At 38.6% G+C, this 25266-nt stretch overlaps 1 protein-coding gene across 1 annotated transcript in view; it reads left to right on the forward strand.

The window, feature by feature from the left end:
- LOC100743872 (zinc finger SWIM domain-containing protein 8) overlaps window positions 1-25266 on the forward strand; it is a gene marked incomplete at its 5' end in the record, with an annotated part of 107630 nt that overhangs the window by 78342 nt on the left and 4022 nt on the right. Inside the window, 11 exons of the mRNA XM_012389866.3 lie at window positions 16836-17087; window positions 20072-20247; window positions 20651-20961; window positions 21611-22037; window positions 22535-22786; window positions 23031-23327; window positions 23494-24099; window positions 24206-24382; window positions 24528-24714; window positions 24876-25005; window positions 25103-25259. Coding sequence (XP_012245289.2) covers window positions 16836-17087; window positions 20072-20247; window positions 20651-20961; window positions 21611-22037; window positions 22535-22786; window positions 23031-23327; window positions 23494-24099; window positions 24206-24382; window positions 24528-24714; window positions 24876-25005; window positions 25103-25259 — 2972 coding nt within the window. The remainder of the gene's footprint in view (window positions 1-16835; window positions 17088-20071; window positions 20248-20650; window positions 20962-21610; window positions 22038-22534; window positions 22787-23030; window positions 23328-23493; window positions 24100-24205; window positions 24383-24527; window positions 24715-24875; window positions 25006-25102; window positions 25260-25266) is intronic.

The following is a 25266-nucleotide window of genomic DNA, read 5'->3' on the forward strand; positions in this document are numbered from 1 at the left end:
CCGCGGCTCGCACGCCGATAAGTAACGCGGCTAATCGCTCATCGTTGCTCGCCCGGTGAGCTTGCGTGGTCTACTTGCACGGCAATTTTAATCGTCGATCAACGTTCTTCCTACTTTTTCCCCATTTTTGGTATCTTCACGAGCTTTCGTCTTTCGACATTTTTTCAGATTCTTAGGCGAAGATGATATAGCGAGCTCAGAGACGATCGATTGCGTCATTTCTTCGAAGTTTGGAATTTCGTTTATTTATTTTTAATTCTATTTATTTTTTTTTCAAGATTCTCAGATCGAACGATTGCAACAAGCTCAGAGGCGATTAGTCGCCATTGCCGTGTGTTTGCCATTCTCTTTATCGCGGTCGTTGCGCGAAGATTTCTATTGACTTGGCAACTAAGTGATTGCGAATTTTGTCAATACCATCTAATGGCAATAATCCAGTAGATTGGACGGTACACGGTAGCAGGTCCAGAGTCGATTAATTGCGATTTTTCCGTGTCTAAAATTCTGTTTATTAGGTCGTTGCATTTTTGAAGATTCTTAGATTGAGCGGTATTAGATTCAGGGACGATCCATCGCAATTTTCCGATCTTTTTCTTTCTTTTTCTATCGTTGCGTTATGATTTTTGGAGTAGATGATACATAGTAGATTAAGTTTTATAAATAGTTAGGTTCAGAGTTGAATTTAGCAATTTTCGTACCTTTAGAATTTTTCCATTGGAGTCATAGCATTTGTTAAGATTCGTAGATCGAATGACGGTAGAGAGTCGATTAATCGCAAGTTTCGTGCGTTTGCGATCTTTCTGTTGAAACGATTTTATTTTTTAAGCTGCTTCGGATACGCGGCAATAGATTGGAAGGGCAGATTAATTGAAATTTTTGTTTCTCTGAAATTTAGATAATTGCGTTTTATGCTTTTGACGTTAGGTGTTGCTAGCTGATGTTTTTCATTGCAATAATCGTATCTTTCTTTTTTTTATCGTTGTAAAGAGTATGGATTCGTTTTTTAATAAATATCATGTGGGTGGAGTGGATAATACGGAATTCTCAACCGTGGTTTATTAAATTGGAAATCTATACATTACTAATATATTGGTTTTTATTAACTGCACCGCGTTACAGTAACGAATTAAAATAAAATACAACAAAACCTAGAAATTAAATTTTTCTCCATAGAATTGTTTTGTTTGAATCGATCGACAATGTACAATAAAAGAATAAAAAGTTTAAGGGGGAAAAATGTGGAACGTTGACGGGAATACAGAATTTCTGTCGGTGTAAAATTCTCCAGTGTGTGAATTATCCAGCGACCTGGTCCTTCCGCCGCAACAATTTCCTCAACTTCCGGATACGGACAGCGAGCGTCGTTTTAACGCGAGTACCTTGCTGTTCGCTGGCCCGTTCCCTTTAACATCTCCTAACTCTTCGCTTCACGCTGTTGACTTTTATTTTTTCCACAATCGTATATTTCTTTTGGTAAAAGAATTAATACGATTTTATCAATCACTTGCATTTTTATATTCTAAATGCTACTGTTAAATTTACAATAAATTTATTACACACACGTTAGAACAAAGATTATTACGCTGTAAAAAGATGTTAAATTGTTTCACGAACTTCTTCGTGCAAAATTGAACAACGTTTAATTGTACCATAGCTTTTGGAAACGAACTATGATATATACCGAGAATCTTTTTACTTTAGAACAGATCATTCTAATAAATCTAGAATAATAGAATCGATTGTTAGAAAAATGAAACGATACATCAAATCCTATGGAAATATGTATCGAGTCGTATCATTTAAATCGTCGAATGCCTTGAAATAACAACGGTTAGAGTTTCGCCAATAAAAGCAACGATATTTTACGTGCTCCAACCTGTACAACAGCTGAAACAAAAACGTGCGAGAAATGTACTGCCCCGTTTGTACATTGCAGAGTTATAATTCCATTATAACAAATCAAACGCTGTTCATGCGATAGCAGTCGTTGATCGAGAGGAGAGAAGGAAAAACAAGGCCATTTTTCCGACGTCGTTTTCGCGATAACGACAACCGACACGTTCCGAACGTTTCAGCGCGTCTCGTTTTATTTTGCATTTCAAATGACCCGCGCCAACTCTTCTCGTCGAGCACCGTCAAAAATTTCGTGACAGAGCGGAACTTTTCTTCGGGCCATTGTTCCCTGGACTGCGCCGTAAATTAAATATGATTCACGACACGGTCGACCCGTTAAAAATTTCCACGTATAGGAAAGATAAAGCGTTCTATGGTTCTCGTGGCTACCAGCCATCTTGAGCTACCTAAAACTTGGCCGTCGAAACTTTTCGACTCGTTTAACCGTGAACTTTCTGTCGATTTATCTTCCGTTCGCAACTTTATCGATCTACTTCCATCGCGTTGGCCGTTGTACGAATAATTGCTAAAATAAAACGCGTAGAAAATCTGAAAATTTATCGCCAAGATTCCAATATCTCTGTCGAAAATGACGACGCGAGTTCGTGCTCGCCATCTATATGCGGATGCGCTAATTACAATAAATAGTTCTGGATATAATCGATAAGTTTAAGATGTTCTTTTGTTTTTATCCCTAGTTCGTGTAAGAAAGCGCAATAAAGGTTTTTCGATTCAGAACGGCGCGATAGATTTATCCAAAGAATAAAATAATAGCTGTTGTGATCCTACCTCTGAATACAGAAATAACAATAATTTCTCGTTTCTTTTATTACGTGCAGTTAGGTAAAAATGTACGTAAAAATCGCTTCTGTGGATTATCAGTAGAATTCGAATGTGCAAGATCGCACAGAGTGTGCGTAATATGAAAAGGTATATAAAGTATACGAAGCGTAATGTATCTGTACATTCGTATAAACTGTGATGTTTGATAGGTAAAACATTTTTCTGCCGTAATCCTATGATTTTAATTGTATTCTCAAAAATATGAATTTCCGTATAAATCCGTAGCTATCGGTTATTACGGACGCGAAGCAACGGAAAAATATAATTTGTAGATTATTGTTTGGTGCATTCTGACGTAGCTTTAATAGATCCCTTTATTTTACACCTTCGTGGGTCTTCAAATTTCTCCGATCTTCAAAAAATTCTTTCGTATCTATTTTAGTTTTATACGTGTAATATTTTTAAATCTTCGAAGATTGGTAATTTAAGAGGCGAAATGAACTACGAATTATTGGAATTCTCGAACTTGTACATTTTTCCTAGCAATAATTATCGAACGACGATAATTAACACACGGTAGAAGCGCGTCGATAGAAGTCTAAACCGAGTACAAATTGTGCTAACAGAAATGGAATGAAAAATTGTACGATCTACGGAAGATCAGAAAAATTTGAGAAAGAAATGGAGGATGTTTCAGCGGCGATATGTAGAACGTAAAATTTGTATCCTGATTTTCTACTTTTATAACAACGTCACAAAGTGGAAGTAGTACGAAACGTGGAAATTTCACGACGTCGATTCCGAAAGGGATTCGAATGTAATAAAGGCGCGCCGGGTCGAACGCGAAAGTTTGCAATCGTTTCCCATTTCCACGACATCTCTTCGTCCATGTTCCATATTTTTTTTTTTTTACTCTTTTTTTCATCGAATTTAGCGAATGCAACAAAAGCGTCGAGCGTAACAGGGTTACGAGAATGGCGCGCGCAATCGTTTTCAATTTTCGCAATTCTGCCGCGCGACGAGAGCTACGTGTTTTCCATTCGAATTACAAGCTTTCGATGTATGAAACAACTGTTCAAAAATGTCCGAAACCCGTGAAAAGGAACGTACGGGGAGGAAGAAGGAACAAAAGCTTCGAACAAAAACGAGCTTTTGAATATCGTTCGCTTTTAACAATGTTGCACAGTTTTAAAATGATTGTCGTAGTCTGATCGCGAAATAGTCGGACACACTGTAATTTGGTATTTCGCTGTTTGTGTTACTGTATGAAGACCACATGGAAGAAATACGATCAATTTTCTCTTGTTTGTGACTTGTTGCCTAAAATGAAATATTTTAATGCTTCGTTATAAAACATTCGAAGAGGAATAATCGCATTCTTGTGCAATAAAACTAAGAAACGAACAGAAAGCGGAATTGACCAGTTTGGCTTCCGAGAAGCTTCTATATTAGCCAATATTTTTTCTTCTTCTCGTGTGACATGATTTTTACGATGAATCGTCTTACGTATCGTGGATTTTTTCAAGGAAGGCGCATACGTAAGTTTCGCGGTAAAAAGATTACGAAGATTTGTCGAGTGATTTGCTCTCCTAAGTGAAACAATCTGATTTGCCGATAAAAATTTCATCGTTACTATCTGTAAAATATACATCTTACAGTTCCTTAATTTTCATATGGAACGAAGCAAGTTTTCGCAACTGTGCGTCGTTCCAGCGGATGTTTTTGGCACTGAAAAAACAGAGGGCAAGATTTTTAAAAGTGCAGTTTGTAATTTTTATTTCCGGACAGATGGAAGAGGGGGAGGGCAATTACACAGGTGCCTAGAGAGGAGATAATACGCGATACTCGAGTTGAATTCACTATTTAATTAAGCCACTTAATGCGCCTCCGTAGCTTGCGCTGGCAACTTCGAGCAAATATCTCGTTAGATTTAAGTAGCTCTGCTTGTTTTCTCACAAACGTTGTAATTCCAGTTCGGTATCGTTCTTCCTTTTGTTTGCCATGCGAACGGGCAGCTTTGGCGAAAGAAGAAAACAGAAAAACGAGAAGCAGACGAACGAAAGGAAGCGAAGTAGCAGAAGGAAAGTTAACTTGTCATTTCAATTGTCAATTTCTCGCTTTTGTTAAGTACGAACGACGTTATATTTACATTTACAACGATTAAAACTGATTTAGCCTTGTCGTTTCATCTTTCGTAATTTCGAATTTTGAGTTTGTAATCGTAAAAATTTCTTGTTGGACGACTCGGTAAATAGATTAAGAGTTAGTTCTTTTTTCAAGAATCAGTATACCTGGAAGCATTAAAAATGAATAACTGTGACAGTCTGTTTATTTAAAACGTCTTATGCAACGTCTCTTTCATTAGTCAAGATACGTCGAAATACTCAGAGCTTCCGGTGTTTTTAACTTTCAAGCGAAGTTACATTACGCAAGCTTTTACAAAATGCCGACTACTTATTTTAAGCCGCACGAAGACAAAAGAAATGGTCCAAAAAAAAAAAAAAAAAAATAACCCCGGCTTTTTTCCAGCTTTGAAATTTTATTTCCATTTTAACCCAGGAGAGTGGCATACGTATTCGTAAAGATTCAGATATCAAACATTTAAATTAAAAAATGGCCATTTTACAAAAGTTGTCATTTGCTAGTTTCCCCGTAAGAAGCCTAAGATTAAATTTGGCTAAAGTATAATATCCGGGCTGCAACATTTCTCTATCCTAACGTGTTTCTTCGACTGTATCGTAGACGAGTATTGTAAAGACGAAAACGAGGCTCACTTTTCACGGTTTTGTGAAAATGCACGCTTTTGAAAATTCGCTTTCACCAACATTTAGTCGACAAGCCTGTTAACTGTAGAAATCTGCGTAAGACCGTGATCATACAGAAGCGGTAAACGACAAAACGAACGATGGTGTACGATTAATGCCAATGCTCCAAATGCCAATCTTGTCGTTTGACTCACGACAGCCAGATAATAAAAAATAATCCAAATCCAATATTCAAATGCATACAGAGTGAACTATACGGTAGATTAAGCGTACGAAATTTTAAAAGGGGTATCGTCAAGACACACGAGGACGTCGCACATCAACAGGTTGTCCGATATTTTTTACGTCTTATTTCCATGAAAAACGACCTTGTTTCCGACTTCGACGACCTCGAAAATCCCTAAAAAGCGTCATTCTAGCCGAATATTTTGTAGTCCGAATGCCATGCTACAACGTCAAATTTAATTCCAGAAACTTTAGCAGACGTTTCTCGATCGATCGTTTCGCCAATGAATTCTTGTCACGATGAATCAACGAACACCTTCGTCGACGTTCGATTCGATCCGCCAATACGATGTAATTCCTTGGTCTTTCCACGAAACACCAGACACAGAGACAGAAACAGACAGAGAGAGAGAGAGAGAGAGAGAGAGAGAGAGAGAGAGAGAGAGAGAGAGAGAGAGAGAGAGAGAGAGAGAGAGAGAGAGAGAGAGAGAGAGAGAGAGAGAGAGAGAGAGAGAGAGAGAGAGAGAGAGAGAGAGAGAGAGAGAGAGAGAGAGAGAGAGAGAGAGAGAGAGAGAGAGAGAGAGAGAGAGAGAGAGAGAGAGAGAGAGAGAGAGAGAGAGAGAGAGAGAGAGAGAGAGAGAGAGAGAGAGAGAGAGAGAGAGAGAGAGAGAGAGAGAGAGAGAGAGAGAGAGAGAGAGAGAGAGAGAGAGAGAGAGAGAGAGAGAGAGAGAGAGAGAGAGAGAGAGAGAGAGAGAGAGAGAGAGAGAGAGAGAGAGAGAGAGAGAGAGAGAGAGAGAGAGAGAGAGAGAGAGAGAGAGAGAGAGAGAGAGAGAGAGAGAGAGAGAGAGAGAGAGAGAGAGAGAGAGAGAGAGTTTGTGTGTACGAGAAAGAGAGAGTAGGGTAGGCGATGGCGCGAACAGGGATGATTCCTTCAATCGAGGTCAAGTTGCCTGGCTGCAGAGGGGGAGCAAAGGCCATTTACACATAGACGAAGAGCCGCGCGTGTGAACGTGAACGTTGGCGCTCGCGTGAAAGCACTCGATTGCTTTAACGTCGAACGATCCGACGATTGTCTTCGCTTTCGACGGTGCTTTCGACGATCCTGATCGACGAGACGTTCATCAGGAACATTTAAATGCATGAAATCGCTGATCATATGCAGATTTCAGGGAAATTTCGAGCGTAATTTTGGACAGCAATTTCTTTTTTTTTCTTTTTTTTTTTGACAAATTTTGTAATTGATCGATTGGTCGAGATCGAATTTTAGAATATCATAGCGATGTTCCGTGTGTAGCGATATTACGATGGAAGAATACTATATAGTATATGTCTATATCATAATGTAAATATCGCAGATTTGGATGTCACGTTAGATCATATTCGATAAATCTTCGAACTCGATTTTCTCCTAAACTAAGCCTTAAACGAAACAAATTTTATTCCATATTTTGTCCTTATTTTTTCATAAGGAATCACCTCGTGTCCGCTTGTACACGTCATTCGGCCACACCCTGTATGCGAGTACTGGCGAAGTACGTAAATATTTGAAACGGAAAAAGGCATCTGTTACTGCGAAATATTACATATGTTCGGATAACAGAGCGTTCGGATATTAGGGTGTTTGGATAATGGATGTTCGCGGTGTTCGTATAAGGGAGGCTCGACTCTACTTAGTTTCACATTTTAATTTCATTTCACGGTCCAATACCTTCCGTAAGAATCGATTTGTATTTCTAAACTATGTGTAACGATAATCAAAATTGATTTAATTTACGTACAAATAGAGAAGAATCGACAATTTTTTGAGTTAAGTAGCTAAATTAAAAAGATCGTAGAGAGGGTGGAGATTTAGTAGGTAAAAGACGAAACATCGATAATTTATATGTTTGGTAGAAATTTTTGGCCGTATTTTTATTAAATTTTATGTATTAGATTTATCAGAAACCGTAACACAGTTAGTAGTTTGATCTCGTACGATTGAATATTAGGTTTGACTCGATGAAAGACCGGTTGGTGGTTGCAAATTCTGCAACAACATGTCGTTCCAGCTTCGTTACCGCGTAAAGTCTGTCACTGACGGGAAGTTGCGGCTTCGATCGTCGGGAAACGAACCGAAATTACAGTTTATCAAAGGAGAAAGGCCGCGCAATCTGGTAGCGACGCGAGCCAGCCAAGTTTCGATCGCGGTTGAAAGGCATTTCTCTCGTTTCCTTGTGGTGAAAACTTCTCTGGCAATTTGTACCTTTCGCCACGGTGAAAAATTCCCCTGGCCCACTTCGACAGCCATCGATTCTCAAAGAACTTACCTCCCTTACGAAATCTCGCTTGGAAATAATTCACCCAGCAATGTGTGCTTCTCCGTGGAAACGGATAGACGTTCAATTGTCGTGTCCATGATCGAAAATTTAAAATTATATCGATGCATTCACTTGGAAATAGATTCGAAACGATGGCGTCTTATCTATTATTTTTTCCCATTAATTCCAAAATATCGGTTATTTTAGAGAGATTAATAGACGTTAGATTATCATTCTCCGAAGATATTAGCAGTTAACATTAGCCTTACCTGGCACTGCCAAATGACCGGTTTCGAAATGTAATTTAAAATTGTACTATCATTTGCATTTCTTTTGTTCGTCTAACTTTACGTAAATTCTTATGTTAACAAAAATTGAGAAATTGATTAATCGGATAATATAAGGATTTACATGAAGTTAGACGAACAAAAGAAATAACAACGAATGTACAATTTTAACTTAAATTTTGAAATCGGTCGTCCGATCGGGTCTGGCAAGATTAGCGTTAAACAAATGAAGTTTAACTTGGAAACTGATTTGAATCGAGTCGCATAGAAATTCAGAAATTCCTATAGTTTTCAAAAATTGACGAGGATTCTGCATAAATACGTAAAAATGACACAGATCGATATAATCAAATTAGATTAAGTGAATGGACGTTGTAAAAAGGCTGACACAACCAAGTCCCTTTCAGAGCTGCGAGATGGAAAATAACGATAAAGGCTTAGACGACTAAAGAAAAAATTCCAGCGATAGAAGTAAAAATGGAACGTTCGTTTAATCTCTTTTTCAGACTAATAATAGCGCAGACGATGAATACGACTAAGAATCAATGGACGTTAAATGAACGTTTGTTTCGAGGTGATTCAAAGGCAGGACAATTTTCAGCGGAAATCTGGTCTGTTTCAGTGGGGCAGCAGTCGGCGCGCGGAGTACCATTTTAATTTGAATCGGGCGTCACGGAAACGCGACCATCGTTGCACGATAGCAAACGCCCTCATGGGGCGTGCTCGTAAAAACTTTTAACGTAATAAAGGAAGTTCCGCGCTGTCTCGTTGCTTCCTTCGGCGCCGGATGAAATTGCACTCGGGGCGAGTGTGTACCCTCGCCCTCTCGTTCCATCCTCCTCGAATATCTTCCAGCCAGCCAGTTTATCGCCATTTCGCGATCGTCCGTTTCTTGCGGCTCTTTCGAGTTCCGTTGCCACTCTACTCGCTCGAAATCTTCTATCCAGCATTTTTTCGCTTCTCTTGCTACTTGTTGAAACGTTCCAAGTTCTGTATGTTTTAAGCAGAGGCGGATCGAAGCTTGACTTTTAGATTCGCGAAACTTGGACGCAAAATTTGACCAGATCTCGAAACCCTGGAAATCCGCAACATTTATGCTTTCTCTCTTTCTTCCTTTTCCAAGGAGTATCTGTCTTGTCACGAGGCGGAGTTTTAATAAAGCTTTCGTGCAGCAAATCAAGCTACGCCCGTCAGTGCGAGTGATTCTAATAGATCGATAAAATTAAATCAATTGAAATGAATTTACGGCCGAGGACTGGAAACTTGTTGAATTTCGAGCGGTTTCGAGTGTATACATTCGGATAAAGGTATATCGACGAGCGAATATTTTTCACGGATCGAAGAGAAAAGGAGATGTCACGACAAAACAACGAGTCTCCGTTTCTTCTGTCTTTCACTCTTCGTAGATGATCAGGTATCCTAAGTCTATTGATCATTGTACAGGACATCTGACGTTTTGAATTTTAAAGGAATTTTATTTTCGCTTGGTACTTACACAAGGAAATTCCATCTTTCTCCCCATAAGCGTGTTTTATTTGTAATCGAAGAAAGATTTTAGAGAGCGGCGTTTTTAAGAAGAAAAGTGGATGCTCGAACGTATCGATGATATACCGGAATGCTTGAAATTATTTATAGGTTTTTTGATTTTTCCTACTATCACCAATCGTAAGAACAGAGAGCTGATATTACGAAACGCTCGCGATGAACATCCAATATTATCCCTGTTTTCTCAAACTCACGCTACGCCCAGTTCTCTGTATTCTTGTGAAATAACGTTGGGACGGATGGTTCGCGTGACGGCCATTCGCAAGCAGGATTTACCGAGACCCGACGACCAAGATTTTCAAGGATCATCCTTCCCTCGAGTTTCGAAAGATTCGGGGACCTAATACGAAATTTACAAGCGGTACGTGCATCGGTTCTGGCGATCTCGTCGCTTCGACAAAAGTTCGCTGCATGGTAACTCGTAGTTTGCCATCTTTCATCGTTTCGTAAGAAGCGGCAATGGATACACGGTCTTTCTCAGCGAATTCGCTCGCTCTCGCTATCTTCTTTGTTTCTTGGAGAAGAAACTTCCGTTTGTGGAGAAAGAATTTAACGTGCAAGTCGTTTGGCTGGAAGGTCTCCTTAGAGGAAATAATTTGAAAAGCAGGCGAAGAACGCGAACCGGCGACAAAGTTATCCGAAGAATCTCGAGGAGAAAATTCGGTGCTCGCGATGTTCTATCGGAATTTTTCGGATCGAGAATATTCCTCGATATTGGACACGATGGCGGACCGACCGGTTCTCTTTCGTTTTCTTTTAATTAAATTCTGTTAAGCGTAGAATACCATCCATATTCCACTTTTCTTCTTGAAATCTTAATGTCACCCTCTAACGCTTTTCTACTTGCGGGTCGAACGTATTTATCGAGAGAGAAAGACGGAATTTTCTTCCGTAAATGCCAAGGGAAACTAAAAATTCTGTTTACAAACCCATCGTCTTATTATTTGTCAATTTTAATGCACCAGTCTGTCCTTAAAAAGGACCAATGGCCTTTAGACCATCGTTTTACTCGTCTCGCTCTGATCCTGTCGAGCCTTTTTGTCGAGTATATACTCTTGCTAATTCCTGTGATAACCAAATTGACTTTTCCCCGGGAAATATAAATACGTTAAAAACTTCGCTTTGCGATGTACCGCTCGATGACGGTGCCTAGTTACTCTGCGCTAAACCCATCTGTTTTATCGTCTTTATTTCCTCCATTCTTCGTTCTTTATTGTTTCTCTGTATCGTCACTTGCTCGTTCGATACCATTTTTCTCTTCTTTCTACGACTTCGTACGCGATTGTCCTTACCAAAAATGATTCGATTCGTTTGATAAATTATAAATTATATAATTATAAATTATAAATTAGTTAAATCGAACTGGAATTAATTTTCACAGTTTACTAATAATACAATTTACCTTTAAAGACCAAAACTGTTCATCTACATATAATTTTCTACAATATAGTTTGCAGATGATAAAGGTGAGACAGTCGCACGAGTGAAAACTAATCGTTCGAGGGTTAAAAAGGAAATTTGAGGTGTTTTAAGGAGTTAGTCGCGACAGACGACGTCGACCAACTTTCGTGAGAATCGCGAGACGGTTTTTGCGCGGGCTGCACGCAACAGTCTGGCCAGGGGAACGTAACCAACCCCTTATTGATTTTCCCTGTCGACAGAGGTGTAAGTTTAAGCTTCGAAGAAGGCCATGTGTAGCCGATGGCGCGTTACCTCGGCAAAATAAAAGCGACAAATCGATGCAACAGCAATTTATCGTGTGACGACGGTGCGCGCGTTTAAATGTCGCGTTTACACGATGGGATACGCCGGAGTAAAAGAGATCTTTCATCGCCCAATTCCGTTAACTTCCTGGAACAATGAACATTCTGGGCTATCTTTTCTTTTATCGAAAAATAAATCGCTCTGGGTTATTTTACCGCAATCTCTTTGTCTCTCTGGCAGATGTGGATGGGAATAATCTGCAGGAGATGATCGGAGAAGAAATTATGAATATCAAATACGAGGTCCAACGTTCCTCGGTCAGAGAAACATCGTCGTAGTAATACATCTTTTATCTGCGAACGTGATAGCAGGTTTTGTTTTTAAAAAAGTATTAAATTCGCTGCGAAAGCTGAAAGATTGGAGGAAAATATTTGAATATTTTCAAAGATCAAGTGCAAAGAGGAAATGAAAAGAAAAAAATTCCTGAGAGATAAGTTAAACCAGTTGATGAAATTACGCTACCAATCTCCGAGGAAATATTAATTTTATTTTTTTCTCTTTCATTTCGAAACGCAAGCGTAATTTTTCCCCGTTCTTTCGAAGGCAAAGGAAAAAATTCTCTGGCTCGCACAGGCCGGGTCGAGTCGTACGGATATTCCAACACTTTGCAGAAATTTCCATCACTCTTCCCCTTTGTTTTTCCTGCAAATGTTTGGCCGATCGATCGCGAAAACGTTCCCGCAACGCGTGCCGTCAGACAACCCCGTCATCCTGAATGTTCAACCTGGACATAATCGTTAGGGTTTGTAGCGTTGTATCTTGTTTTACAATTTCCATTTTAAAATTACAAATCTCTAAGAAGAATTAACAAACTTCGATAGTGAAAAATACAACGAACAATTGTACTAACATTCTTCAGGAGAATTGAAGTTGATGATATTTGATTATTGATGATAATTAATCAATTATGTATTCATTTATGTAGTTTCTACAAATCATTCAACCAAATTTTCTACTTCTGTTTTATAAAACCTTTATTATAAATAGTTTTTAGGCTCGAAAATTAAAAAAAAACCACGTGTCTATGAAATGAATTTCTCTGAAATAATTTCACTGAAATAAGGGAATTCTCTACCTCGACGTTTCTTTAATCTAATCCGATATTCGAATTTCGTAAGTCTCTAACCTTCCAACGAAAAGAAAAGACATCGCAAATCTGCCTAAAACATCTCGATTGTTTATTTTATATAAAGTCGCACGTGTCTATTTTCAACCCGAGATAATACTCCAATCTTAACTTTAACTAACTTAATCCTAAACTTTAATGTACCAATAAAAAGAAGAAAAAAGAAACAAAAAAAAAAAAAAAGGCGAAAAGGATAAGAAAGGTTTAAGAAAGTTTCTAAAGAAAACCGACGAGAAAGTTTCCAAATAATGTACGAGAATTTTAAAGGCAACTGGTTACGAGGTTAAAGAGACAACACGGAGGAACGCGAAAGATGAATGGAGAGTAACATCCGGGCGATGAGACGTATCCTAGCGGCGTTGAAACGAAGAACGAAGACAGTCTTTGGTTTCTGGCCTGCGGATGCTCGCTAATCAAATAGAAATTGAATTTCCATTAATAATAGGCCGCAACGTGGTAACGTGATTTCCGGGCATATTGAGCGAGCTTGGCAGGCGCGCGAGAATGATAAAGCTTTTGTCTTAAATGGAGGATAGAGTCGGTGGCACGGCTGTGTTACCGCGCGGATCCAGCAAATGGGATTAAAACGATAGAACGCGTCGCTCGACCGCCCTTAAGGATACCGTTAATCCTGCTTACCTCGTAGAAATTTTCTGTTTACACGTGTACTCCCACCGACCAGCTAAAATTCTCTTTCCTCCGAATAAGACCAATTATTTTAGAGAATCAAATGTCGCAGCTGTACAGCTTATGGATAACGCGGTTATTCATGGGATGTCAAGAATTTGATCTGTACAGAGATCTATATAGTATCAAATGTTATTTAAGTAGAATTGTCTCAGAAATCTATGATTTTGAACAGTTGTACTAATGTTATTAATAGTACTATGTTAGTAGTATTAGTATTGTTAATAGATTTGAATAATGATATCGTCGAATATTAATAAATGTGAAGGATTTACGTAGTATCGGATATCATTTAAATAAAATTGTTAACGTTGACGAATTTAGATAGTAGTATTGATATCGCTAACAGGTTTCAGGGCTATTGGTATTGTTAATAGATTCGAATAATATCATTGTTTGATTACTGTACTTGTCTAAGCATCGATTAATTAACTGCGATTCGCGAGCGTTTTAGCGATTACAATTTTCTAAAGTTTGAAGAATGATACGTAAAAGTGATCGCAAATTGAATCCGTGAAATTAAAAACTAGAGTCGTTTCGTAGATGACAAGGATACCTAGGATATTAGGATAGAAGGATATCTACAATATATTCGATATACAAAAGATATAAAATGTGTAAAGTACTCGTGATGATATTATTCCACCGAAAGTTGAACGACTTGTCTTGGAGAAGTTAAACTGCGAACCACTTTTAGCCGAAGTAATTGATCCAACTTTTACGTAATAGGACATTCGTAGATGGATATTCATCTTGAAAGACGAAGAATATATTTTCGCAAACTTGTCGCAGGAGTATAGTACAGATAATCGCAATGTCAATTTTTACAAATAGCGCGATGTTATCTTTTCGCGTGTCTCGTTTTATGAAGTCGGTCAGCACGACTTCCGAACGGCTCGTATATTTTCTATTTCGTCATCTTTGCTATTTTTACCACTTTCGCCAAATTATTCGCGAAACAACGCGCTGCATAAAACTCAACTTGCATCTCATTTGAACGACGCGCAAAGTTTCCATCGAAACGCAACACCAACCAATTAGACAGGGCGCTTCGGGCTATGATTTCAACCGGAAGCCAGCGAGTGTAGAGGGTTAATTTAAATTAACTTCATTTATGGGGCGCGTTGTTGCTGGCCTCGTATCGACAGAATCGAATCTGTCGACCGGAGGATTTCGTTGAATATATAACCAGATAGAAGTAAGTCATTAAAATGCACGTTGAATGCGCTTCGAGCTGACCTAACGGTCGACCAGCGCAATTATGTAACACCGTTTGAAATTGTTAATGAGTCCGCTTTCATTATCACGCTCATTAAGGCTACAGCTGTGGTTATAGTCGCGGGGAGAACGAACAGACAGGAAAAAGAGAGACGCCTAGGCGCACAAGCTGTCGCTCAACCAGTCACAAACCGATTCTAATTGAATACAATTTAACCGTGAAATCAACGCAAAACCGTCGCGTTCACTGGATTGTTGCACCAGATCTATCGGCATTCGCTTCGTCTTTCGTTACGCGATCGATCGCTGCTGGAAATAGCGTTTAGGATTGCACAGACGAATTGTGCAATTATTTTTATTTGACGGTAGTACTGAAATAGGCGACAAGAATTTTAGACGTTCGGATACCGAACACCTCGTTCGAATTCTAATCTCTTATTCGTTTAAATATTTACACAAATCTCTACTTTCCAGTAGCGGAAGTGTAGAGGTTGTTTAGTCGTGTTCAACTCACGTCGGGGCTGATTTGTAGAGGTTTATGTGTAGAGGATGGTTGGTCGGTGAGATTTAGTGGACGAGATTGCTCGTTGTTGAAACCGTCGAATATATTTAAAATGATAAATTAGTATACAGATAATGTTCGCAAAGATGCTCGTACTAACCGATTCGCTAAGACAGTGCATGAGTCGTAAAATAGGATCGCAGAATAGGATAGAATTAATTAGATCGCTGATAATTCGTTGATAACTGGTTGATAACTTATCGACAACTGACTGTAACTCATTTCCTTGCGATCGCGTCCGCTTATTTTTATACTGGTCGAGGGAGAATCGGAAAATTTAAATTCGTCTTTGTTCGACGACATTATTTTGTACGGAGTTTATTTATTGTTGCATTACGCGTATCCTAATGATCTTGATACTCCGAGGCAAAACAACAACATGATTTGAATTGTCCTGTAACTCACGTATCGCTACAGAAGTATAAATATTCGTCTGCAAAAATCATAAAATCCCAATCTAATTCTTCTTTCTAAAAATTCCGAACCTTATTGCTCATTTTGAATATTATGAAATTCTAGTCGATATTTCACGATGGAAAATTCGCTGTAAATTTCCTATGGATCACTTACGAGGAAGGTTAGGTAAATTAAAAAGCTTATGGAACTTTCCGCACAAGTACGTCATCCGTAATGCAATTTTATTTTTCGCTGATGGATTTTTCAAAAAATTGTTTACGCAGTTTACTAGCCCACGCAATGAAACGTTGCTAAACTTTTCTTCAGATGTCTTTCACCAAATATTTCTCAAACGAGAAAGTTCTGAATTGTTATCGGGTATGTTTATGGTGATTCCAGCCCTTAAAATCGAATTACGACACCAACGAAAAATAGTGTCGTATTACAGATGACGCACTTTGCTTGTATGCAAAGTTTCATAATTTTTTGAAGTTTGCATGACTTTTCTTGTTAATACCATCAATTACTGCGACAAGATCGTGCAAAGAAACCCGAATGACTGATATGGGTATCAATAAAATTATCGACGCCGTTTATTATGGGAGTTGCTCATCTCATTGATTAATTCGCACCGCGCTATTCACTCGCGCTTCTTTACAAACCTTCTGCCATTTATTAATTCGTATTCCTGTTTTTGTAGTGAGTCTTGTTGTTCTGCAGTACCACTACGCGTTTCTAATCTACGATCGCGATAAAAACCTCGTCTTCTTGTCGGGGTTTTACCTTTTTCCTTTCTTTCCGTCTCCTTCCTTCGTTAGCTGGCACCGTGTTCTCGAAGGAAAAACGCGGCAAAGCCACGATTCCGACCGGCAAACGCTGTTATAACGCGAAACAGATGGCCGGAAGAGAGAAAGAGGCCGATTATTTTTGCATCGACGATCTTGCAGCCTCTGTTCCTTTCTTTTCTTCTTATCCCGGATATAGAATTACGAGCTGCAATTCATCGATGAAAGTGTTTTTCAATTATTTCCCACTTGTTTGATATTTGGAAAGATGATTTTCATCGATACGGTTAATAAAAAGGGATTGTTATTATTAAGGGAATAAGATAAAGGGATTATTTCGAGGCAGAAAAGTATTATTAGATGAACTGAGTAATTGATAACTGATAAACGAAGCGTAATGTCTATCGCCGTTACTTGTACCCTGCTGAAACTAAAATAGTGAAAGCAAAGAAGAAAATTCGTGGCAGAATTTGTCTAATTTCTTGAAAATTTTCTTTCGCAGATGGACAAACAGTGCCGACGCTGTGCGAACTCGCCGCGCGATGTGTCGCCTCTCACATCCCGTTCGAACTGGTGGAGCACGTTTATCCACCGGTTCCAGAGCAATTGCAGCTCAGGATAGCGTTCTGGAGTTTTCCGGACAACGAGGAAGACATCAGACTCTACTCTTGTTTGGCGAACGGAAGCGCGGACGAATTCCAGCGTGGAGAACACTTCTTCCGGTCGAGGAGCGTCAAAGATCCCCTACAAATCGGTAAGCGATCCACAAACTTCGAGTCAATTATCCATTTTCTATCTGTTTTCGTATTGATAAAAATTTGTTCAGATTTTTACTGATACTGGTATTCATCGCAGGTATAATAAGAATTTATATCGTAGCGATATTAAATACTAATTCGTATCTTATATTTTACACGGTAAGAGTAATTTATTATCTTTATCGAGTAGTTAAAACTATCAAAGTGAGAGTAGAACGTTTCTTTTGTGACCGCGGTTCTGTCGTATCGCTTATATAACCACACTACTGAATGTCTGTTCACTTCCGTCTCATACTACTGCCGCGCAGTCGCGCCAGAGAAATCGACCGTAATTCCATCTCGATTTTCATTGTTTTTAGCGTATCGCAACTTTTCGACCAAATATCAATATGACAAATTAATTTCTTTAATTTTAATTTTAAGCAAATAAATAAAACGCAAAATAAGAATACAGCGAAGCTCTGTGTAATATGGAAGACATGTTTCGCTTATGAAAGTGAATCATATCAGTTTAAACCATAGGTGTCCTATGCATACGCAAATAGGAGGTAAATGTTGCATTTGCAGAGAAAGGAAAGAAAAAAAGAAAAGGAAAAATTATTAGACCTCCCAAAATATTTTTATCTAACAAGTTATACATTTACATATGTGTAAATGTTTGTTGAATTTTACGTACAATGTCGCAATTTTGTGTTACGTTATACCAATATTTTTTACTACACTGGGTTCTTATAATAAATAAACTTTTACTTAAACAGAGTCTCGATCAACGCCAGTGACTATCATCAAAGAAATTTTCTAGCAACAATAAGATTGAAAAAATAATGATACAAATGGGGAATTGTTCCGACGTTTAATTGATCTTATTAAATTCCTTAACCAGCGGAAGTGTTTCTCGTTATCGACTTTCAACGTATATTACATTCATTTCAGCGGCCGCTTACAGAGGGGAAATTCCGCGACACTATTTTGGACAGGGAAACGTCAGGGTCAGATTTCCAATTACGTCTATCCCGTCGTGTTTCCCGTTCAAAAGGGAAGCCTCCAGGCAAATCTATGCCCGCTGGCTGTAGAACTTCACATAATACCTCTTTCATTCATCAAATAAAGAAACTGGTCAACTTTCGAACGCCTGAATCGCGATACTGTGAAGCCATTTCGAGTTATCGGTGTAATAACCGGCGACGTCTAAATGACAAGCTGAATGATCGTCGAGCGATATCCATTAATCCTCGATTCTTCTTACATTCCATATTTCTTCGTTTAGGTTTAATCACATGAAATATAGTATCACATGAAATTTCCTACTTTTATATTTCTATTTTTCTAATCAAACACTCCTATCGGCTTTCAGAAGCTTTTCCATTCGTTGGAAATTGCTTCATTCAATTATCGTCATCTTAGAATTGTTCGCAAATCTTGTACATCTTGAAGTCTAAGAATTCCATTGAAACAACGAGATAATTCAGAAGGTTGTTTTATAGTAATCGCTCGATTATATTATTTATAAATAATACATTTATTGCTTTATACATAAACTTAAATTTTTCTATTAAAAAATTATCTGTATGTTGATCAATTTTTAACTCATTATTTTTCATTTTCATTTTACATACAAATAAAAATTTATTTATTCTATTAATATTTATTTATTTATTTACATTTTCAACTTTAATTTATTTTTTTGAATTTTATAATGTAAGTAATACAGATTTTAGAAATCTTTCATCATATTCATATTACTTATTTATTATTTTATTTTTTATGCATTCATCATTCCCATTATATACAACATTTATATTTAAATGAGAATTTATTTATAATTTAAACTTGAGTTTTAGAAATAATTTAATTATTTTATTCTACTTAAATATCTTATCTTAAAATTTAAATTTAATAAAATAAGAACAAATCTTGGAACGCGACGAAAGCCAGCTTCATCCGTACTTTTTGCTAAATTTCATTGAAACAATAATTCAGAATGTATAATACATACAGTAGAAAGATTTTCAAATTTTACCGTTTTCAAAATCGGCAGACTTCGCTAGAGAAATAATTCGCAACGCGATTCATGCAAATTATGTGCTCGAAAAATATATAGCGAAGTAAGTCTGCTTTTAATTTCGTACTTTAACCATTCGACTTTAATACTAATCGTCTAATTCTAATGGAATAACCTAGGTTTCTAGTGCTTTGACTATGACTCTAGAATTTGCCAAGAAATAGAGCATTCTGAACGATTCTCCAGCTAGTTCCGCCCAAGCGCACGTTTCATCCCTTCGTCCTATTCACAAAATAATCTCACAGACAAGGAAGCTTCTATTCGACTAGCGAATCGACGTTCACGAGGAAGGTGCTTGGAGGATCCACGACGAAGCGTTGGAATTTAATCCTTAATTTCATTGTTTGACCAAGCTGTTCCTGGCTGGTTAATTTCCTCGAGCTAATTTGCGCTACGCTCTGGATATAAACCGACGTCTTCCTCTTTGTGTTCCGTTGTGTTGGCTATCCATGACCCCGGGCGTTAGTTTCTTAATGCGCCCGAAACGACGTCTTTATCTCTTCGGTCCGTTTAGGAACCTCGTATCCAACTTCTTGTCGCTGTGTCATCTTCTTGTTCGTAGTTCTAAGTCGAGTCTCCTTCGTGGCTATTAAAAGTTATAAGATTTCTCCAGGGAATTCTTTCGACCAACTGTTAAAGGAATTTGAGAAATAATCGTTGTATGTTCTTCAACTTTTTCGGATATGAAATTATTAGCCTGAGAAAAATTGTCTTTTTTTTTGATTAATTATTAATAATAGGAACGTATCGTTTCTTATGTTTTTGCCAAGGAGACATAGCGCGCTGTGATTTTTAAAGTACAACGTTACGCTTATGGGCTAAGATCGTAAGAGAATAATTATTTATTTGAACAAAATATGGTAATTTTTGGTGAAAGGATTTTAGGAATATTCTTATTTCATTGTTTTTATGTTGCAGGGTTCCATCTGAGCGCCACAGTAAATTCACAGGGGTTGCTGAACGGGGTAAGATCACAGTTCAATGTGGCTGTGACGTTCGATCGACGGAAGATCACGTCGTGCAACTGCACTTGCTCCTCTAAGGCCTATTGGTGCGCTCATGTGGTCGCCGTATGTCTTCACAGGATACACATGGTAAATAAGATTATCCTGCAAACGTTTTATCGTCAAGAAGTTCTTTAATTCAGTAAAATATAACATTCAGCTGCAAAACCAGTAACTTGAATAACAATTATTTTCTTCGTCAAAACGGCAAGTCTCGGAGGAATTTTATTTAATTAAAGCACACGCTATATCAGTCGATTTTATTATAAACGAGAATGAAGACAGAAGTACTTTTTCATTTCTTCCGATAATTTCAAATTATCGCTTTTTCATTCCAGAAATGACGATCGAATTAATTCGTTGCAAAAGAAGAACAAAAGAAAATAGACATATTTATATTTTGGATAATTAAAAATTTTTTTTAAATTTGATTGGAGATGTAAAGGGTTAATTGACACGATCGCAAGACCTAAAATTAATTGTTTGTACTCAGCCGACACAGGTGTGCCTGAGAGCTCCAGTTAGCGAATCCTTGTCACGTTTGCACCGGGAACAACTGCAAAAGTTCGCGCAATATCTCATCAGCGAGTTACCACAGCAGATTTTGCCCACTGCCCAACGATTGTTAGACGAGCTGCTGTCGGTTCAACCGAGTACCATCAACAGTTATTGCGGTGCCCCGGATCCCACGGCAGGTGCCTCAGCCCACGATCAAACGTCTTGGTATCTCGATGAGAAGACACTGCACGACAACATCAAGAAGATCCTCATCAAGTTCTGCGTGCCCGCTCCGATTGTCTTCAGGTCATTATTGTCGCATTATCATTCTTCGTTATTTCATCGTTCATCTTTATTATTGTTTCTTACTGTTTCTTATTGCGTGCTGCTGTTACTAATCATCGTTGATCGTTCGTTCTTATTGTTAACCTCGTGTCCGAGTTCTACAATTTTTGTTACACTGCTATTTATTTTTTACACAGAACAGCTGAAGCTTGCAATTTTTCATAGAATCAAAGCTGCAATGAGAGACATTTCTTGTATCATGAGTTCTGAACGTATCCCCATTTCTATGCAGTGGGCGCGATGAAATTCTCACTTAATAATTACAACGTTGAAAATTGATTTACTGGAACGTAGTGTTCCAAATGCATCAAATTTTGTTGTGAGAAACGAATTAGTGGTTATCCCGAATTAAACACTCTCAGCAATTTTGTCTGTTACCCGATTCATCGAATTATCAAATTCCTAAATTACCAAACTATGAAATTCCTAAATTTTCAAATTAATAATATACCAGATAATGATAATTTATATAATAATATACCGGTAATAATTTACCAAAACGGAGAAGCATATATGCAAGTAATTTCGAAAGAATATCTTTTTACCTCTCTGTCTTCTAAAATATTTCCATTAAACTTCAATGTCTTTTACATTACATTCTTAATTACAGCGATGTTAATTATCTAAGCACCACTGCGCCTCCTGCAGCCGCCGAGTGGTCCTCGTTGCTGCGACCGTTGCGTGGTCGCGAACCGGAAGGCATGTGGAACTTGCTGTCGATCGTGCGCGAGATGTTCAAGAGAACCGATCGCAACGCTATACCATTGTTGGAGATCATCACCGAGGAGTGTATGGCATGCGAGCAGATCCTCGTGTGGTGGTTCAACACAAAGGTAGCTTTGTTGAACGGAACCGGATATGGCGGTAAGCACAACATGAACAGCAATGTGCACGCCTCGCAGCACGCCTGCTCGTCCCTCTGCGATGAGATTGTCGTCCTATGGCGACTGGCTGCCTTGAATCCTGGATTATCGCCCGCCGAACGAGATATGCTCCACGGACAGTTTACTGCTTGGCACATGAAGATCATCGACAAGGTATATACAGCATCATGGTCTTCATTAGTTGGAAGTTACTGCGTGTCTGACTAAGGACGGTCCGTTTCACTTACTTTTACTCGATTTACTTCGTACGCGTCTTTTTCCATGAGAAGAAATGAAAAAGGAGAATTTATTCTTTAATTTAGGTTGATGTAAATTAAACGATTCAAATAATTGATAGGAGAAAGAGCGACGATTGAAGTGAATTACGAAGCTTAAAATCATCTATATACTTTATTTTTATGTATATGAATATTTTTTCTAAGTATATAACATTTGTTAATATATATTAAATTACTCAAATAACCGAAGAGTGAGAAAGTTCGTTTCACTTTGTACATGTATGTATGAATATTATAGCGTACAAGTTCTAGTCGTTCTATATTTGAGATATTTGTTATATAGAAAGTTAGATAGCTTTTATTAATTCCGGTACAAAATCTATGTCTTTGAATTGAAACAGATAATGCCGGACTTCTTTATTTCTTGTTAAGGTAACAAAAAGTCGGGGCAGTTCGGTGACGCACAATTCACATAACAGAAATAATGGCGGTGGTCACAAGGATTCATTGAAGAACGACCTGGCTGTGTTCACCGGATTTAAATCGGCGCTCGAGGCGTGCTATCTGGATTGGGAGGAGTACACCTTGCCTGGTATCACGTACACCGCCGGAAGCAATCCCATGTATCATTGTCCATTCACCTGCTTTCGGCATGCTGGCGATACTAGGACCGAGGTGAACCAGGTCAGTTCATTAATCCAACCCATTTTTTCAAATGAAGCTCCTGCTACATAGAATAAAAAGAAATTCTATAAAAAAAAAGTGTCTGTTTTAACCTTTTGGTATACGTGCGACTTTTTCAAACATACAAAATAGGAGATTTTTAAAAATTAAACAATCCTTTTCTCCCTTTTCTTAATATAAATACATATTTTTTGTTATATTAAACTTCTAACATAAAATACATTTTTAAACGTTAAAAACGTAGGTGAATTCGAGTGCAGCCGTGTTAAACTGTCAACCGCCCGTTTCCCATCACCATGGTCGACGACCATTGAGTTTAGGCCTGGTAGAGTTTAGTTATATGGATAGAAGGCGGCTGAACCCGCGGGAGTGTTCAGGACTATGTTCACGAAGCGGTGGCGGTGATGGAAACCGAAGCAGCGTCAGCTCAGAAGGTTTCTGCGAGAATGAGACCGACATGCCCGACATTGCTGAACCTCAAGTAGTTCTCGTTAGAAGATCTTGCGCTCAACTAAATAATTGCGGGGATACAGACTCGCAGGTTTGTATCGAGAAATAATTCACTCTCGAATGTCGAGATTAACTTGATGTAGGCTTGCAAAGATCTGTAAAAAAGATTATAGAACGTTAGAAAAAAAGATTAAATTAATTGTAAGTGCAGTTAATTATCATATTACTGTAATCGCTATAGAAATGAAAAATTGTAGGAGGGTGGTGGCAGCGAGTCGTCCTCGAACAGTAACGTCAGTCTGAAGAACGCTCAAAACTCGGACAAGCACCGCTCAAATGCTTCGTCCGAGACCCATAGTGATAGTAGTGATAGTAGTAATAACAAAGCTGCCTGCGATGCGAAGTGTAGCAGGACGAATCTCGACTATCGGGAGAAATCGCGAACGGTGTTGCCTAAAGGAAATAGTTCGAAGAGCGAGCAGGAGTCTGACCTAGAAAAGGATCCTTCCAGAAGACCATCTAAGGACGAGAGCTCTTCGTCGAGTAGCGACAGCCCGTCTGGTGACGAGTATCATGTTTATTATTATGATCCTAAAGCTGTGGTGAATGGCGCTTCGGGCAAAGACTCCAAGAATGAATCACAATCAACGTCTACTGCAAACGCGAGTACAGTGTTGGGCAATCTAATGAAAACAGAAGATCCGTGGGACATCCTATTCGCTAGGGCTGAGGGACTCTACGCTCACGGCCACACGAGGGAAGCTTGTATTTTGGGTGTTCAACTTGGCGAGGAACTGTTGGCTAATCCACCAAATCTCATGATCGATGAACCTCCGGCGCCGGTGAAGGGGAAAAAGAAGAAGGTAGATTCATTGGAAAGACTTGGTTTCGTTTGTTCAATTCAGTAAGGCCCTGTTCCAATTGATCAGAGCTAGTAAGTGCGTAACGAATACAACGACAATGTTTTAGCAACAAGTAAACCCGGCGTCCCATCAGCTCACGTGCCTTGCGTCCGCCACCTTGGCCAAATGTTGCTTCCTGTGCACGGTCCTCGCGGAGAACCCGGAATACTACAATCTAGCGTTCAGGGTTGGCTTGTTTGGTCTCGAGATGGCTAGACCACCTGCCAACACGAAACCGTTGGAGGTAAATTAATGTATTAGTAAGATAGTTGACTAGTAAGTGAACTGTGGGTCTTTATGCATTTATGAGCGATATGAAGATGCAGAAATGCACATAGTGCATATAACATACACAAAAATAAACATTTACGATCTGATTGATGTTGTAGGTTAAATTGGCTCATCAGGAAAGCGAGTTAGTTGGATTATTAAAGAAAATCCCACTTGGTCCAGCTGAATTGGCAATGGTTCGGCAAAGAGCGGAACAACTGAGAGACGGAGTACTAAGATCCAGAGGTCACGCGTTGCTTCCAATCATGTTGGCTAGCTTCATATTCGACGCCCTTAACACGTCAAGTACGCACTTTTTTTTAAAGCTTTTCTTCTCTGAAATTTGGTCGAGTAAAGAGATTTTGCGCGATTCGAATCGAGGATGAAGGATATCTTCTTTCAGACAAGAAAGAGTTAATGATTAAATAGTGTAGACGGAAGGTAAAAGATTGTGGAATGATTCGCAGGAGTAAAACACCTGTCCTCAGACGTTGACGAGAATCTTGGGTTCGACGCGGCCGTTGCTGCTTTGGGCTTGAAGGCGAATGTGAGCGAAGCTGATCATCCTCTTCTTTGCGAGGGAACTAGACGCCAGAGGTATTTCACAGTCATTAATTTCATATGTTTAAATTTGATCGATCGGTTTTGTTCTTTGAACTTTGTAACTAAAATAATAACTATTTGACAATTTCAGAGGAGATTTGGCCATCACATTGCTTGTTCACTACAAGGATGATCCTACAAAGGTAGCGAGAATCATGGATAAATTGTTGGATCGAGATGTTCATCAATTGATTAAGTCACCAATCCTTAGTAGCTATTATACCTCTAATCCTCCAACTAAGAGTGAGGTAAGAA

This window comes from Bombus impatiens, unplaced genomic scaffold, assembly GCF_000188095.3.
Source record: "Bombus impatiens unplaced genomic scaffold, BIMP_2.2 scf_0665, whole genome shotgun sequence".
Taxonomy (NCBI): Eukaryota; Metazoa; Arthropoda; class Insecta; order Hymenoptera; family Apidae; genus Bombus; species Bombus impatiens.